The sequence below is a fragment of the Ovis aries genome, chromosome 10 (assembly GCF_016772045.2).
Source record: "Ovis aries strain OAR_USU_Benz2616 breed Rambouillet chromosome 10, ARS-UI_Ramb_v3.0, whole genome shotgun sequence".
NCBI lineage: Eukaryota > Metazoa > Chordata > Mammalia > Artiodactyla > Bovidae > Ovis > Ovis aries.
The window spans coordinates 20609825-20627317 of record NC_056063.1 but is presented as its reverse complement, the minus strand read 5'-3'; the positions used below and the strand labels follow the sequence as shown (position 1 = coordinate 20627317).

General features: G+C 42.9%; 1 protein-coding gene across 1 annotated transcript; it reads left to right on the top strand.

The window, feature by feature from the left end:
• Positions 1-382: 382 nt before the first annotated feature.
• On the top strand, positions 383-17245 carry DLEU7 (deleted in lymphocytic leukemia 7). The gene is given in 4 exon segments (XM_027973891.1): positions 383-577; positions 579-785; positions 17035-17124; positions 17126-17245. Coding segments are annotated over 4 exon segments (612 nt in total).
• The last annotated feature ends 248 nt before the right edge of the window (positions 17246-17493 follow it).

Here is a 17493-nt window from a genome sequence, read left to right as displayed (position 1 = left end):
GGGGGCAGAGTATCCCTGGATAGATGCCTCCGCACAAAACGGCAGGAGAGGGGGCGAACCAGCGCGCAGCATCTGGCGGGTTTCAAGTGCACGGCGGGGGGAGCAGGACTTGAGGCAGTCTCGAGTCGGAACAAGCCCATTCGGACTCGAACCGAATGCTGGGGCCAGCGCGGGTCGCTGACCTCGGGTGCGAGGCGGGGCGGGCCCCACATGCCGAGAGGCCCGGAGGCGGAGGAGCGGCGGGCTGGGAAAATGACCCCAGCGACCCCACGCGCCCCCGCCTCCATCGCTCGCGGCTGCACCTGCCCGGGTGGAGCGCAACGAGCCGGCGGCGGAGGCGAGGGCCAGCCCCGTGCTCTCAGAGGTCTCCACCGGCCCTCAGATGGTGGCTCTGCACACCCTTTAGCTGCTGCAGCAGGAGGGGGGCTCAGGGGACCGTCCGGGCGCCCCCGGGAGCCCGCATGACCTAGACCACGTGCCCACCACCCCGGCGTGTCTCTCAGGCCCAGGGCTGGCAGGGCCCAGGAGAGGGCGGGAAGAGGAGGGCGGGAGCCGGGGGTTCAGGAATCTGGGGTCCGAGGGCGCAGGCGAGCTCCGCCGAGGTGGAAGCTGTGCGAGGTGCCAAAGGAGGCGCGGAACTGCTGCCCTTCCCGGGGGCCGCGGGCCCTGCATCCTGGCTCGGGTGGCGACGCGCAGCCCGCCGGCCCTCGGAGCTGGTCAGAGTGGAGCAGACAGACGCTCCTGGGCCCCCTCCGCAGGAGCGGTCCTTCCCCATCCGCCTGAAGGTGAGCCTGGCTTCCGGCATCCATCCCCCTGCGGCGGCGCAGAGTGGAGAGGGGATTGGTGGACACGAAGGTGGGCCACAAGATCCAGAGTGGAGCCTCCCCCAGAGTGATCCAGCCTTCGGAGTGGGAAGGAGGAAGGTGGTGCTCGGGGGAGTGGGCAATCGGGGCCCACCTGACTGCAGCACGGAGACACGGAAAGGCTTTGCCAAAACTTTCCTCTGGGACCCCTCCCTCGCTCACATGAATCAGCTTCCAGCCCCAGTGCGAGGCTCTTTTCACACGTGCAGCTTCTGGGCGTGGAGGAAGGCTCTGCCTGCTCTCCTTCCAAATTAATAACCGCTCTCCTACAGCCTCCAATACACGTGTTCCGTTCGCTCTGCCGTTTGTATGACGAAATCACCTACATGTATTTGAAGTTCCTTCACACTTATGAATCGCAGTTATTTTTGCATAAATCCAATTCCCCACGGAGCTCAGGGGGCCTTACAGAGTCAACCTAAATTCTCATAAAGTAGCACCAGAGTGGCGTGGGTGCTGGGTGTTGAAGCGTGAATACTCAGGCTAAACTCCTGCTAAGTCGCGCTGCTCATATTTGAAGGGCACAGGTTTCCTCTTAAGGTACCAAACTGTGTTAGCCAACTTAGGCAGAGAGCAGAGCGGCCTGCCTCCCAGGTTGCGTGGCAGCAGGGAAATCTGGGGGTCTGGGATCCAGTCTTGGCCTTGCTATTAACTCTCCTAATTTGTTTAAGGTCACAGATCCCTTTTAGACCCTCTGGCTTTCCAGTTTTGATCCCTAATATTGCTTCATTCATTCTCTGGGGAGTCTAGTGGACGGACATGGGGGAGGGGTGATGAAGAAAGGGTATTTTTCAAGAGTTGCTGTTCTTGCTCTACAAGCCAACGTTTGGAAAACATTGATATATATTAGAAGATTGATTTAAAATCAAATATAATAAAGCATAGCATATACCCGAATAAATATTGTCACCCTAAACTAGGGTTTCTCAACTTTCACACTGCTGATGTTTTGGGCAGGATGATTCTTTGTGTGTGTGTATGGGGGTTGCGGGGCAGGGTCTGGGCATCCTCTGCCTCTACCTAGTAGATGCCAGCAGCCTACCCTCCCCACTAGTGGACAGAACCAAATATTGCTGAAGTGTGTGTGCTGGGAGGGAAAACGAGATCACCTCCATATGCGAATCACTGCTTCATTCTAAAAAGTTTTTAAAAACGAAGCTGCATTTCACCAGTGCTCTTGAGGTAAGATGCACTTTTTGGTACCACTGAGAAATAATAATAATAAAAATCCTACCAATTAAACTGTGACACACTATCAAATATAAGACATATCCTCACTTCAGAGATTTTTGAAATGTGAAAAAACATGCACCTTAGAATTAATGAAACATGAAGTACTCTGTCATGCCAGGAACCTATATAGGGCACAGGTGGGTTGACAAAAGGAAAAGCTGAGTGATCAGTTTTACATTAGGTGATCTAGAAAGGCTTCTTGGAGGAGGTTTTTTTTTTTTTTTTTTTAAAAAAAGAATGTTTACTCTCCAGGCATTAAAGGGAAAAAACAGTTCTGAGGAGCTGTGGGATTTCAGGCCCAGAAGCAATGAAAGCACCTAGGGCTTTGGGGGAACTAAAATTAGTTCAGTATGGCAGAAGGCGGAAAAAAAAAAAAAAAATGCTGGAGAGTTAGGTGGGGTCAGATGCAAAAAGCCTCTGGGTCATACTAAGGACCTTGGATTATCTTGCAGGCAAAAAGGCAGCTGTTGAAATGACTGAAGAGAGGACCCTGATAAATCACAGAGGCAAGGTCAGGCCAGAAAACCATTGTCGGAGGACCTGACCCAGCTTAATAGCAAGGCCGCCCTCTGCTCTGGACTACAGCTCATGCCACTTGAGGTTAACACAGCTGTCACTTCTACTTGGTAATCCTTTTAACCCTCTCTACTTGACTTTTTGTCCTAAACATTTTCTACTCTCTGCAAACTTTCTTCATCCAAACCCCAGCCCTCTCACTCCTTGTCTAGAAAATTGAGGCCATCTGACACAAATATCTTTCATTTTACCTAAAAGATTTCATTTCCAGTTATCTTCTTTCTTGCCTCTAATAAAGAAATACTGTGTGGTTCCCACCCTTGCCCACCCCCCAGATAAATTCTTTCTCTTAAGCGCTAGAGCAAATCTTTCCTCTAGACTTTCCCCTGGACTTTTTCCTTTCAATTCTCTCCTCTCACCTTGTATTTTCCAGTGCGTTCCCTCTGCCAGTTCCCTTAATCCATAAATATGCTCAAATCTTCCCTCACTCCCCCAACCCCTGGAGTCCTGGTCCCTTTCTTCTCCATCGCAAGCAAACATGCAGACTTCTGGGTGCATGTTTGCCAGTGTTTTTAGAGGCATCCAGAGTCCTCATTAGGAACAAGGGATCTCAACTTGCTTGCAAACTGGACTGTGCTATTCACTTTCAGGGGAATAATGAGTTTCAGGGCTCCTGAGAACAGCCAGTGCTTTCAGAAGAGAGAGAAGTGGTTTTTCTAGATGATTTGTCTCCTGGCTAGCATCCTGGCTAGCTTGGTTTATTGTCAGGAGAGAAGGCAGTATCTCAGTTTGGATTGTAGGGTAATGATTACAAAGCACTTAGACTCAAGGACATAGCAGTTTGTCTTTCTGGGGGGGGTGCTGGTTATACAGACTTGACATCATCATTACTAGTGTCGACTCAAGTGATTTGGATGCGTGTCTTCTATATTTTTAAATTAAGACCATGCAGGTTGATTTTATACACCAGAATGGCTTCAGGAGGATTTGTGCTAAAGGAAACAACACTTGTGTGGCACTTAAAAGTGTGTGGAAATTTCCCCAACATCAGATCCCTCCCACAGTGTTACTTGCCACAGAAAGGAGGAAGAGGAACAACACAGCAATCTGGTCCCATGGAGCATTTCAAACCTGCTCTGCTGCTTCCTGCTGCAGACTCTTGGCCAAGTCATTTAGCCTTCTTGTGCTTCAGTCTCCTCACCTGTAAAGTGGGAACAGTGGTATTTGACCTATAAAGGTTATTGAGATAATGCATACAAAGTCTTAGATACTGGCTGTTCATGGTAAACTGCAATACTTTTGAACTTTTATTAGTATTATTATTAAGAGACCGATGCCTCAATCTTCTTCAGGAGTCTTTATTGACTATTTATTATTGTATTTCATTTTTGATATTGATGGATCTGACTCATAAACTCTGTCTTTACTTTTCTGAGGTTGTTGACAAAAACAGAATGACCCAAAGACATTTCCAGGAAGTGACTTTTCAGAGGTCAGCATTAGTCCATGGCCGATGACTGACTGAGAGATGTGACCACGGGTGACTCGCCTATCAAACCACCAGCATTAAGGGACTGAAATTTCTGGGCATGAATGGAGAGAAACCCTCACCACAGTAATAATACATATCCTTATAGTAGTTCACTCTTTTCTTTAAGAAGCCAACACTTCATATTCCTTTTGAGTATGTTGTTGTTATTTAGTCACTAAGTCATGTCCAACTCTTTTGCAACCCCAGGGACTGTATAGTCCACCAGGCTCCTTTGTCCATGGGATTCTCCAGGCAAGAATGCTGGAGTGGGTTGCTATTTCCTCCTCTGGGGGGATTTTCCCAATCCAGGGAGTGAACCCGCCTTTCCTGCATTGGCAGGTGGATTCTTTACTGCTGAGCCACCAGGGAAGAAATCATCAAATTTATGCGAAAAACAAAACAAAACAAAACGTGAAGCGAGTCTTTTCATGGTGGATGAAAAATGCTTAACAAAACTGAGTCTTGTTAAATTTGGTGGAGAAGATGGAGTTAACCAGTTTGATAAAAATTTAGTATGGGAGGAAACTGAGGCTCAGAGGAATTTAGAGCTTTGCTCAAGAAGTAGTAGCCCATTATTCAAACGTGGCTTTGTCTGACTTTCCATTGATACCAGTCACAGTGCTGGACTTCCCTGGTGGCTCAGATGATAAAGTGTGTGCCTCCAATGCGAGAGACCTGGGTTCAATCCCTGGGTCAGGAAGATCTCCTGAAGAAGGAAATGGCAACCCACTCCAGCATTCTTGCCTGGAAAATCCCATGGATGGAGGAGCCTGGTAGGCAGTCCATGGGGTTGCAAAGAGTCGGACACAACTGAGCGACTTCACTTTCACTTTCTTTTCACAGTGCTAGCTCATGGGCGTGTGGTGAACATCACACTGAAATCAAATACATGAGTGTGCACAGTTGAGAGGGCACGGTCATACCTGCCGTGTGTCTGCACACTGCTTGGGTCACAACAGTCAAGCTGCAACCTGAGTATCTTAGCTTGGGTTGCCATAACAAAATGCCACAGACTGGGTGGCTTAAACTATAGCCATTTATTTTCTCACTGTTCTGGAGGTTGGGAAGTCTAAGAGCAAGATTGGTTTCTGGGACGTTTCTCTTCCTGGCTTGTAGACGGCCACCTTCTCACTGTGTTGTCCTGTGGTCTTTCCTCTGTGCATAGAGCAAGATATCTCGTAGGTCTCTTCCTACTATTGTAGGGACACTAATCCTACTGGATTAGGGGTGTGGCCTAGTTTAACTTTAATTATCTTCCTAAAGATCTTATCTCTGAATAGAGTCAAATTGCAAGTTAGCTTTTCAACATATGCATTTTGGTGAGAGGCAATTCAGTCCGTAACACGGAATGACTTGTGTCTCCTTAAATCATGGTCATCTTTGCTGTTGTTTAGTCACTAAGTCGTGTCTGACTCTTTGCAACCCCATGGACTGTAGCCCACCAGGCTCCTCTGTCTGTAGGATTCTCCAGGTGAGAATACTAGAGTGGGCTGCCGTTTCCTTCTCCAGGGGATCTTCCCAGACCAGGGATCGAACCTGTGTTTCCTGCATTGCCGAAGGATTCTTTACCACGGAGCCACTAAGGAAGTTCTCATGGTTACCTTACATAGTGACAAAAAGCCCAGATAAATGTGGGAAATCATTGTCAGACTAGTAATATTAGCACAGAGGCTTTAATACTGTCCATCCAAAGGGAGCATAGAAATGTGTGGAGCACCAGAAGGAAGCCAGTCTAGGATTTTAAAAACTGCTAAAAGTGAACAACCCATAGAGACTGTTAACTCAACCAATCAGGAAATCACTCTGATTGAGTTTTGTCTATCTTCCTTTGATAGCTGAAGACATTTATGGTTTCCAAGAGTTCTGTTCTGAAGCAAGTTTCATGGAAACTATGGCTGATGCCAGCTTTTGGAGGCAGAAAAACTTCCCTGCCTGCCTTTGCTCACTTGCCTATGAGCTCAACTTGCCTATGAATTCAACTAACTAATTCTGGTACCAATAATTTCGTCACATTCAGTGGTCTGAGCTGGTTTTCTCATTCCACAGAGCAAGAGTAGTGGTTGTAAAACCGTTGGCTTTGGCTTCACAGTCATTGCTAAGGCTCTTTGCAAATTCCGTGTGAATATTGAGTTACTCAGAGGAAGACATTGATGATGAATGCTTTTTTCCCCCATAAATATTGGTTAATAAAGCTAGTTTCTGCAAATTTGAGAATGGCATCTTTACAAATTTCTAATATTCCTATTGAATAATTAAGTTCTCATGGTTATATTATTAGTAGCCATGGCCAGGGGAGTGCTCTTTATTTGGGACAAAATTGCATGTCTATGTCAGGAAAAGGCTCAGTAACAACCCTAGAAGTAGCTTCGTTGTGGCTTTGTCTTTCCTTATAAGGTGAATGATATGAAAACCAGGACATAAAATCTTTTCAAAATCAACATTTGGGGAAAGATATTGCAAGATGGCCCTAAAACAAAACTAAATACTTAAATGTGTAATGTCTTGTGGAAATGCTGCTGTGCTTTATTTTCCAATTTTGGGGTCTGCCTTGTGAATGCACTTGAATCGAGTGCTTGTATGCATCACAAAGTGTTTTTCACTGGACTTTCCTAATGAAAATGGTACCGTGCCCAAAGCAAATGCATAAGGCACCATAGTTACTTGTGAGCGTTTACACTGGGTACACCACAAGTAAAAATGTTTAATTTCCTGTGGACGATAGACTTTTTATGGTGACTGGCAGATACCGTGGTTCTTCATTGGGTGTTTTATTAATATGCAGTTGCATATCTACTTGAAATTGACCTTGAGTTTAGGCAACTGATGACTGTTCTGGGCCCTATGAATTTGTGGTTTAAAGCCAGATACCAATGAACGAAGAGCAGCTGGGGCAATTTGTAGTATACTGTTCCTGATAGTGTGGTTTTCATAACATCCCTCTAAAATAGAGAAACGACAGTCCCATTTTACGTGCGTATCCAGCGTGGAGTACTCTGATGGGTCCGGGGAGGATCTGTGTTCCCCTGAAGGGCCAGCCCCTGGGCAGCTTTAGTGGAGAGTGGTCTGCTGTCCAGGCCAAAGTTCACTAAGGTCAGGCCTTATCACAGAGAGCTGGGGAAAAGCTCTTTCATTAATACTCTTTGCAGAAGATGCTAGGCATTGGGGAGAGTGGGAGGGAAAATGTGAGAAGAAACAAGCTTGTGGAGACCATTATAAGAGCAAGCAGCTCAAGACAGGACTGTTTTGGAAAGAATCAACTTATCTTAAAGCCAGAGGTGAAGGGAATATGAATTGATTTATAGTTTGTGAAGATCTAGACATGATTTTGAAGGTGATGTCGTGGAGGGGGTAAAAAAAAAAAACCTTTGTGTATTGTTTAAAAGTTATCTGTATTATAGAACCTATAAAGTCATTTTTTATTTTTGACTTTATTATCCATTGGTGTTGGTTTCAGAAAACAAGCTTTGAAACTGACTCCTGTTGCCAGATTCTTTCTGCTTTCAAGCCTTTGGTTTTGATGGGAGTGTTTATTTTCAGTAAAAAGCTAAAAAGGAGCTTAGCTTTTCTACCCTTTTTGAACTTTGCAGGTGCATTTTCAGTTGTCAAGGTTCCAGACGTGTGCATTCCTAATAAACACAGTGTACGAAGCAGAAGAGCACACGTTGGGTGGATTTTGTAAGAGACCTCCCTGCCACTGGGTGGGAGAGAACAGAGCGGAGGAAGGGAGAGCTCTGGCTAGGAGGTCTCTGATTAGCTAGGAGTTGGCTTTACATGGGCCGTGGAAGCTTCCATGCCTTGAATCCTTTCCAGATAACCAAGCCGTCTCAAATATGTTGCAGAGAAGAGGGCAGGACCAACGGGACAGTCTTCAGTTTGGATATGATCACCGCCAATTTGAGCTTCTTAACGCTTAGTTAACCTTAAGAAAAACAGCATGAATATAGCCGGAAAAGAAACATGTAACAATTCACAAGGAGACATTTTTGTTCCTCCCTTAAAGCTAGTTGGGTGCTCGTAGCTGGCTTCCATGGTGTCCCTGTTCACCCCAGGGTGGCATCTGCAGCTCTGTCCCTCCCGTTCACTGGTCCGTCTCCCGCACTGGACGGTGAGCTCTGCTCTCTGTCACCCTGGCATCTGGCCCAGTCTCTGATGTGGGGTGAGTCTTTGATGAACACTTGAGTTTTGAGAGAGAGATAGATTTCAGCTCTGCCACTTACTTGCTGTGCTATTTAGGGATGTCATTTAATTTCTCCAAGCAGCATTTCTTTTCATCTCTAATTCCTGGATGATTGTGAGGGCTGAGTGAAATATGGTATATAAGGAGCCTCACTTGGAGCCTGGCGCCTAATAGGTGCTCAGGCTCATAGGCTTGACAAGTGTTCTTCAAATGCTGGTTTGCCAAGCTCAGAAGTTCCAGGGACTTGACTGGCATTCAAGGCTTTCTGCACCAGCTTATTCTGAATAGGTAACATGATGCTCTGTTGTTTTTTCAGACTGATCTCCTTCCAGTCCCAGGCCCAACTTGGCTCCAGGTTTTTGCTGGTATTGAAATTGAGCAGGACTCTACGATCCTTGCCTCCACCCTCCACCGGCCCCTGACCTTTGCTTGCCTTTTGTCTATGGAAAATTTTAGTCAAAGAATAAATTTAATCAGAGAAATGAGAAACACGGAAATCAGAGAAATGAGAAACACGGAAACAAAGAAAAAACAGTCAAAGGAGACTAAATAATAATAATGTAGTTAGTAACAATATTCAAGGACCTTTAGTTCTTTCTCAAGGGCTATAGATAGTATTCTGAGCCATATCCTGTGAGCTGTCTCATAAATACTAAACATGAGGTGGACAAGTCAACTACATGATGACCAGATTGTACTCAGGACATGAGCTGCCACAGTTCTGAGAACTGACTGCAAAGAAATGGGAACAAGTGGACCCTGGAACTGAAGAATAACTGTACCTAGATAACCAACACAATGCTGGTCAGACCACTGATGACCAGTTTGAAGATGACTGTCAGAGCTGATGATGCTGTTCCTGCCTGTAGCCCCCTCCCCACTACTATCTATAAAAGCTCCTGCGCACTGGTTGTCAATGTGGAGGGGTGCAGAGGGGGGAGTTGGCCTTTGGACACATGTCTGCCACCCTCCCCACCCCAGTTGCCGGCGTCTGAAATAAAGCAGACTTTCCTTCCCACCAGTCTGGCCTGTTTATTGGCTTTTGAGCAGTGAGCAGCCAGACCACACACCTTTCAGTAACAGCATCATTCATTCTAATTCTGGGCCATCTCTTTCCTCTAAGAGTCAAATATTGTTTTCCCCAACACCATCCCTCTTATAGCAACTGTACAGTCCTTCTTACCTACCATTTCGCTGATGCCTCATCCAAATTTCCACTCCCTTCTACAAAGGCTGGCAGTAACCTGATAGTTTCAACCACTATTTTTTTTTTTAATTGTAGTAGAAAAAAAAAACCAAAAACCCAAAGTGAAATTTACTGTTTTAAGGGTAGTGTTAAGTACATTCACATTTTTGTTCAGACAATCTCCTTAACTTTGTCATCTTGTGCATCTTGCAGATTTTGGGCAACCACGCATCAGGTATGCTATTGAAAGCATTCCCCCCCAGAATGAACTGTGTACAATGTTTAGATCATGAGTCTATAAATGCCTGTTCTTCTGTAGGACTGGGTTTTTATGTTTGGTTTTTTTTATACCATATCCCTCACTCATCACATTTCACTGGACATTGGGAGATATGCTGTATGTGTGTGATTCCTTCTACTAAGTTATAAGCTCTTTAAAGGTCAAGTGCCATGTCTTATTGCCTTTTATCCAGTGTAGTAATAAGTCATGTATTAGAGGCTAAGTACACATTCGAAATAAATTTAACAGATTCATTAACAGGCAAACAGACTGAGGCCATTGTCCCAGTAGATTAGTTGAGTCATGAGAGATTATCTCAACTCATTTTAAAATGTAAGTGCTGGCCATCGATTTGGACCACTGTAGCAATCAATACATTTCATATCCAAAATCTGAGATTACACAAGGCTTTAGACGTTCCAAAACCTGCTTTTAGATTGCTCAGCCACCATCGTGTTCTAATTCTGGCAAAACGCTCAAAGCACCGTGTAGGATATTACATCATTTCTGGAAGCATCTGGAACTTGCTAAATAAAAGCTGCTGGGAGGATGCCTTCTGTCATTGAGTGGAAAGCACCATAAGTGAAATCATCACCAGTATTGATCATGTGAGTTTCTACTGAAAACCCATGTGCCATTTTATATGCTGTTGCTTTAAGGCTGTCACTGGCGGCCCCTACCTTCTGCAGGAGAGGTTGGGTTGGAGGTCACGGCTGTTGGATCCATAGTTGGCCTTCAGACCTTCCAGAAAGGAAGGGAAGCAACCACCTGTTTTATTTTTCCCTTCCTTGGCTTAAGAGTCCCATGGAAAGCCTATTCCTATTAATTTGTTTTCTTTGACTGTTAATATATTTGAAAAAGGATTAAATGGAAATACTGTACTAAAATAGTAAAATAAAGAGACTTTGCAAAGCTCGCCAGAGATCTGAAGTTTACCTAGGGCCTCAGGGACCAGTATAGCTCAGCAGTGGAATTTTATTGTATGTATAATTTTCCCTAAAGATGCCTTCTTTGATTCTTTACAGTAAATGTGAAATTGGCTTCAGATTTTCAGCCTACAAATATGTTTTTAAAGGCATTTTAATCTTCTCTGGGTGATGAATGCCTTTGCAGACTGGCTAATAGGCACACGTCAGCACACATTTTGGTGGGTCCTTCTATTTTAAATTTCTTTTTGCATGTTGTCTTTGATCCTTCCACTTTGTACTTAGAGTTGGATTGCTTCTATAAAGCAAGTGGACAATTTCCCTTGATGTGGATCTTGGGAAAGCAGTCCAGAGTCATTTTCTCCCTCTGGTTTCTCATTTCCAAGCAACATGCTCCAGCAATATACGTTACTCCAAAACCTGTGGGACAGATTATCTACAGGGCCCCTTAATACCTTCGGAGCAGAAATAAATAAGCAACACACAAAGGCAGGGAAACAAGAATGCTTTAAGGAGAAAAGCACTCTAGAAGGGTGGTAACCTGTGAATACTCCCAGAAGGCGACTCTGGTGTGTTAGCCCACATGGAGTCCTGCTGCTGTTGTTTGCCGAATTGAATGAAAGGACATTTGTTTTGTTTCTTGGAGAATGTTTTCTAGTAAACACTTTGCCAGAAACCCAGGTTCTTCTCACCCAACCGAGAGAGTTTTTATTAGGGAGAATAGCGTCCCTTCCTACACAGAATTAGAAAAAAAAAAAAAAAAACTAAAAAACTAGCTCCTTGTCAAACTTTGTTCAACTTTTAGGATTTTTTTTTTATTCTTATCTGTTTCTCTTAAGTTATTGCCTTGCATCCATAGCTCATGGATTTTCATTGGTTAAGTGGTTATTCGTTACTTCTATAAACATTTAAGTCTATGCTTTTATCATCAGAGCTACATCCCACAAATTGTAATATGGTATTTCCATAATTGTTCAGTACGGAAAGGAGTAAATCAAGGCTATAAATTATCACCCTGCTTATTTAACTTTTATGCATCACGCTAATTGCTGGGCTAGATGACTCACAAGCTGATATCAAGATTGCCAGAAGAAATATCAACAACCTCAGATATGCAGATGATACCACTATAATGGCAGGAAGCGATGAGGAACTAAACTGCCTCTTGAAGGTGAAAGAGCAGAGTGAAAAAGTTGGCTTAAAGCTCAGCATTCAAGAAACTAAGATCATGGCATCCAGTCCCATCATCACTTCATGACAAATAGATGGGGAAACAACGGAAACAGTTGACAGACTATTTTCTTTGGCTCCAAAATCACTGCGGATGGTGACTGCAGCCATGAAATTAGAAGACACTTGCTCCTTGGAGGAAAAGCTATGACCAACCTAGATAGCATACTAAGAAACAGAGAGATCACTTTGCCAACAAAGGTCCATCTAGTCAAAACTATGGTTTTTCCAGTAATCATGTGCAGATGTGAGAGCTGAACTATAAAGGAGGCTGAGTGCCCAAGAATTGATGTTCCGAACTGTGGTGCTGGAGAAGACTCTTGAGAGTCCCTTGGACAGCAAGGAGATCAAACCAATCAATCCTAAAGGAAATCAACCCTGAATATTCATTGGAAAGATAGATGCTGACGCTTCAATATTTTGGCCATCGATGTGAAGAGCCAGTTCAATGGAAAAGACCCTGATGCTGGGAAAGATTGAGGGCAAGAGGAGAAGTGGGCAACAGAGGATGAGATGGTTGGATGGCATCACCAACTCAATGCATGTGAGTTTATGCAAGACTCTGGAAGACAGTGAAGAACAGGGAAGCCTGGCATGCTGAAGTTTATGGGGTTGCAAAGAGTTGGACAGGACTTAGCAACTGAAGAACAACAACAAATAGAGCATTTTAAAGTTTCAATTATTTTTTTCACTGACCCATGAGTTATTTAGAAGTGGATTTTAAAGTCATACTTGTTTGGGGAAGGTTATCTATATTATTGGTTTCTCATTTTTTCCTTTCTGATTTGAATGATATAACATTTGATATTGAGATTTGTTTTGTGGCATTACTATAACGTCATAGGGCTTCTCTCATAGCTCAGTTGGTAAAGAATCTGCCTGCAATGCAGGAAACCCTGGTTCAATTCCTGGATTGGGAAGATCCCTTGGAGAAGGGAAAGGCTACCCACTCCAGTATTCTGGCCTGGAGAATTCCATGGACTGTATAGTCCATGGGGTGGCAAAGAGTCGGACACGACTGAGCGACTTTCACGTTCATCTTTCATAAGTAATCCATAGATGTTTGAGAATAAAGTATATTTGCTTGTCTCCATTAGACCAAGCTTATGATTAGAAAAGATTTTCAGTCTTTTCTCTCTAGGCTGAATGTCCTGTTGTCTGATCAGTTTCTGAGAAAGATGAGTTAAAATTAGTCTTTATGTCTGTGGATTGAGTGTAAGTTGAGGTTATCATATTAGACACACACAAGTACAAAACTGTCTTCTTGGGCAATAGTCCATGTTGCAGTTTATTTTATCCCTAAAAATGATTTTTCCGGATTTATTTTGACTTTGCTTGATATATATTTAGTATCCATTTACTTTCAATCTTGGATGTTTTTAGTTTTAAATGTTTTGCTTTTAGCATTCAGATAAAATTTGAATATCCAACTTGGGAACCACTGTATTTCAAAAAGTGACTTATTTGGTACTTTTTCATTTGGAGTATAGCTGATTTGCAATGATGGGCTGCCATCTCTGGGGTCGCACAGAGTCAGACATGACTGAAGCGACTTAGCAGCAGCAGCAGCAGCCAATCTCTGCTGTACAGCAAAATGACTCAATTTTACACATAGATACATTCTTTTCTATATTCTTTTCCATTATGGTTTATCACAGGATATCGGATACAGTTCCCTGTGCTCTACAGTAGGACCTTGTTGTTTATCCATCCTATATATAATGGTTTGCATCTACCAACTCCAAACTCCCAGACCATCATTCTCCCCTGCCTCCCACCACCCTGGCAACCACAAGTCTCTTCCCTATGGCTGAGTCTGTTTCTGTTTTGTAGATAGGTTTATTTGTGCCACATTTTAGACTTCTATTCATCTTGCTTTATGTTTGAATCCTTTATTTCTCCGTTTTTACCTTCTATCAGTAGGATCAATTAAGTTTTGGATATATCTTTTTCCTCTGCTGATTCTGAAATATTATGGACTATTTCTATACTTGAAAAAAATTTGTATACCACAGAAGGTTTCCCATGGACAGAAACTCCAGCACTGTTATCTTCTGGATATGGTCGAAGTCCGCTGCAGCCACAGGAAAGGGACCTCAAAGCCTGCGGTGCTTTACTCAGTCTGGGAAGGGGCAGCTGAACACTTTTGCCCTGTCCTGCGTGGCACCACTTTTCTGGCCTCCTATTTCTCTCCTTTTAACAATGATCCTTACATTTCTCACAGGCATACTTAACAAGCCTAAAATTGATCCCCTCTGCCACTTTTGTCTTCAATGATGCAATGTCTTAGAACGCCACTGTATCCTACGTGGGACTGTACCTCAGTGTTTTACAACCATCTTGCTTTTGTGAAACCCAAGTTAGTTGTTAAAATTTTTGTTTTGATTAACCAAATCTTTAGATTTATGCTGTGTTTTTAAGTTTCTCTGTTCACTGTTGCGTCTTACATCTCTTTGAATTTCCTCTTTCTGAATTATATCTTTAAGAAGATCTGACAGTGAATGTCTACTGTGATAACTCCTTTTGTGCTTTGAAATGAATGCACGTTTATTTTGCCTTGATATTTAAATGGTAGTTCAGTGGAATTAAAAAAAAATCTTGGCCGACAGTTATTTGAGGATGTTATTCTATTCTGTTATCTTCAATTGTTGTGGCTTAGAAGTTGGCTGGAACTTAGCTGTTTGGTTATCCAGGCTGAGTGCCATCTTTTTCCTATATGGTTGCTTTTAAGAGCAGTTTTACCTTAATGAGTTTAGATTTGGATCTCATTTAACTATTTCTACTCAAAGCTTGTTTTGTTTCCTAAATCTTAGGATTCACATTTTGAATCAATTTGGGATAATTTTTATCCATTATTCTCTTTGACCACTACTTCTCTCTTGTTCTTTCTTATCTCTCCTGAAAATGTATTTGTCATACTTTGTCATTCTGTCGTCCATGTCAGTCAACTTCTCATATTTTCCAAGTCTTTATTTTGCATTCTGGATAATTTCCTCAAACTTATCATCCACTTTACCAATCTTCTCCTCAGCTGTGTTTATTAATGTGTTTCCCATTGAGTATTTTAATTTGCTGTGATAATTGTCATTTCTAGAAGTGGGATTAGGTTCTTTTTCAAGCTTGTTTTCTCTTGGGAGTTTTTTTCTGACTTTTTTCTTTTATATGTTTAACCATAATACATATATTTTATAATTTATGCCTGAAATTCTTGGAGTCTAATTCTGCCCTGCATTATATATACTATATCAGGATGGACTGTACTTTAAATTTCATATTCTGTTTGTCTTCAACAGACTTTCTGGCAGTACTATTGTGGGGCATGGGTTGTGAACAGGTTTCTGTGGAATAGGCTTTTGTTTGCTTTTGCCACGTGTCCGTGGATATTTCAGACCAGTTCCAATTTTTAAATTCACTTCTTGGCATGAGTGCTCTATGAACATGTATATGGTATAGAGGGCAACTCCAAACTGGAACTACTGTATCGTACAGGTCTGCCGTCGCACATTCATAAGGACAACTGTACCTTCTACCCCAAACCCAGCTCAAGAGAGACCAGCTTTCTCTTCTTGATAGGTATTGGCACACAGCTAAAGTAATTTGCCTTTCTTTTATACTTGGCCCTTGGAAATTTCCATTACTCCCTTGCAAGCTCAGAAAGGATGTTTGTTCTACTGCTTAGAATTTAGTAGCAAGACCTTATAGGGAAACTGTATGTGCCAAGTGACAGAACCAGAAGTCTGGGGGGAGTCGTTTTCATGTACATTTGAATCTTGAAGGATAGGGTTAGAGGTGCTGGCCCTCCAAGCAGTCAGAAATCTGTGTATGATTTTATAGCTGGCCCTCCAGCTCCAGGGTTCCAAATCCATGGGTTCAACTAACTATGGATAGTGTGATAGTGTTAGTTGCTCAGCCATGGCAACCCCATGGACTGTGGTCTGCCAGGCTTCTCTGTCCATGGAATTAATTCTCCAGGCAAGAATACTAGAGTGGGTAGCCATTCCCTTCTCCAGAGGCCCTTTCTGACCCAGGGTTGAATCCAGGTCTCCTGCATTGCAGGCAGACTTTTACCATCTGAGCCTCTAGTACTGTAGTTCATATTTATTGGAAAAAATCTGTATATAAATGTACCTGTGCAGTTCAATCTTGTGCTCTTTGAGTCGACTGTATTTAAAATAAAACATATAGCAAACATTATCTCTGATGTGGAATAATTTCAGTGTACCATTTACATGCAATGGATTTTAGAATGTGAAATATTTGAAAATTAAAGATCTATTTAATTAGTTCATTCTTTAAAACTACTTGTGAACTCTTTCTAGATTTGCATCAAATATTTCTTGGGACCATTTTCATTAAATACCAAATCCTGTTTTGGGAATCTTGAAGATAGTAATTGTGGAATAAAAGGAACAGTCTATCTGTGTATTCATCAAAGCTCTTTTAAGAACAAATACGAGAAATTCACTCCAGTATTCTTGCCTGGAGAATCCCATGGACAGAGGAGCCTGGCAGGCTATAGTCCAGAGAGTTGCAAAGAGTTGAACATGACTAAAGCAACTTAGCACACATGAGAAATTCAACTCCAAATGGCTTAAGTAGAAAGAAATATTTATTGATTCAGATAGCTAAAAAATCCTGGGATTTATTGTCCAAGCACAGCTAGACTGACATGCTCAGAAAATGTAATTGAAGTCAGTCTCTTTTAATCTCGTTTCTACTTTTTTTTTAAAAATGTGTTGGCTTTACTTTCATTTGAATTCTCTCCTTATGGTGGCAAGATGTTTTCCAACAGCTCCAGTTAAATAGAACTTCTCTTTCCCAATTGAGCAATCTCCTGGGACTGTGGCTTACCGACCCATCTTAGGTCATCTGCCCATCCCTGGTCAGTTGAAGTGGCTGAGGGATGATGTGCTCTGATTGACCTTGCCCCTGGAGTTGAGGAATAGGGTTAGCGTTGGTCAAACTGTGTGGGCTGAGAATGGAGGAGAATGATGCTCTGAGAGGAAAATTGAGATTCTGTCATCAGAGAAGATGGGAGTGAAGACTGTCCTCCATACCCTAATTGCTTGTTTGTGTTTGCTCTTCCTTTCAGGACAGTGTTGAGTTTAGAAACATCTGCAGTCATTTGACTCTACAAACTGAAGGACAGCAGTTTGACAGAGATATGAATGCTGCCCACCAGCCAGTGTCTGAAAACGATAGTCGAGAAGCTGATTCAGTCACTTGCTAATCTTCCTTCTGATGCCCACATGGTAGCCTGTGCTTCCTGGAGACAGATCTTACAGAATCTCCCTGACATATGAGTATTCAAGATGCTGGAATTAAAACAACGGCGAGCACTGCTTAGAGAACTGGAGAATACCTTAGTTCCCGAGTAAATCAGCAGACAGTGGATGCTTTTATTCCAGTGAGGAGACACTTGATAGCATACATAGCAGTCTGACCAGTGGCATTTGTGCCCTTTGGAATTACAGCATGTTGGTGAAAATTTTTTAAAGCAGTAGTTCACATTTTTAAGTGTGCTAACACGTTTGCTGACTTTTTGATTGAA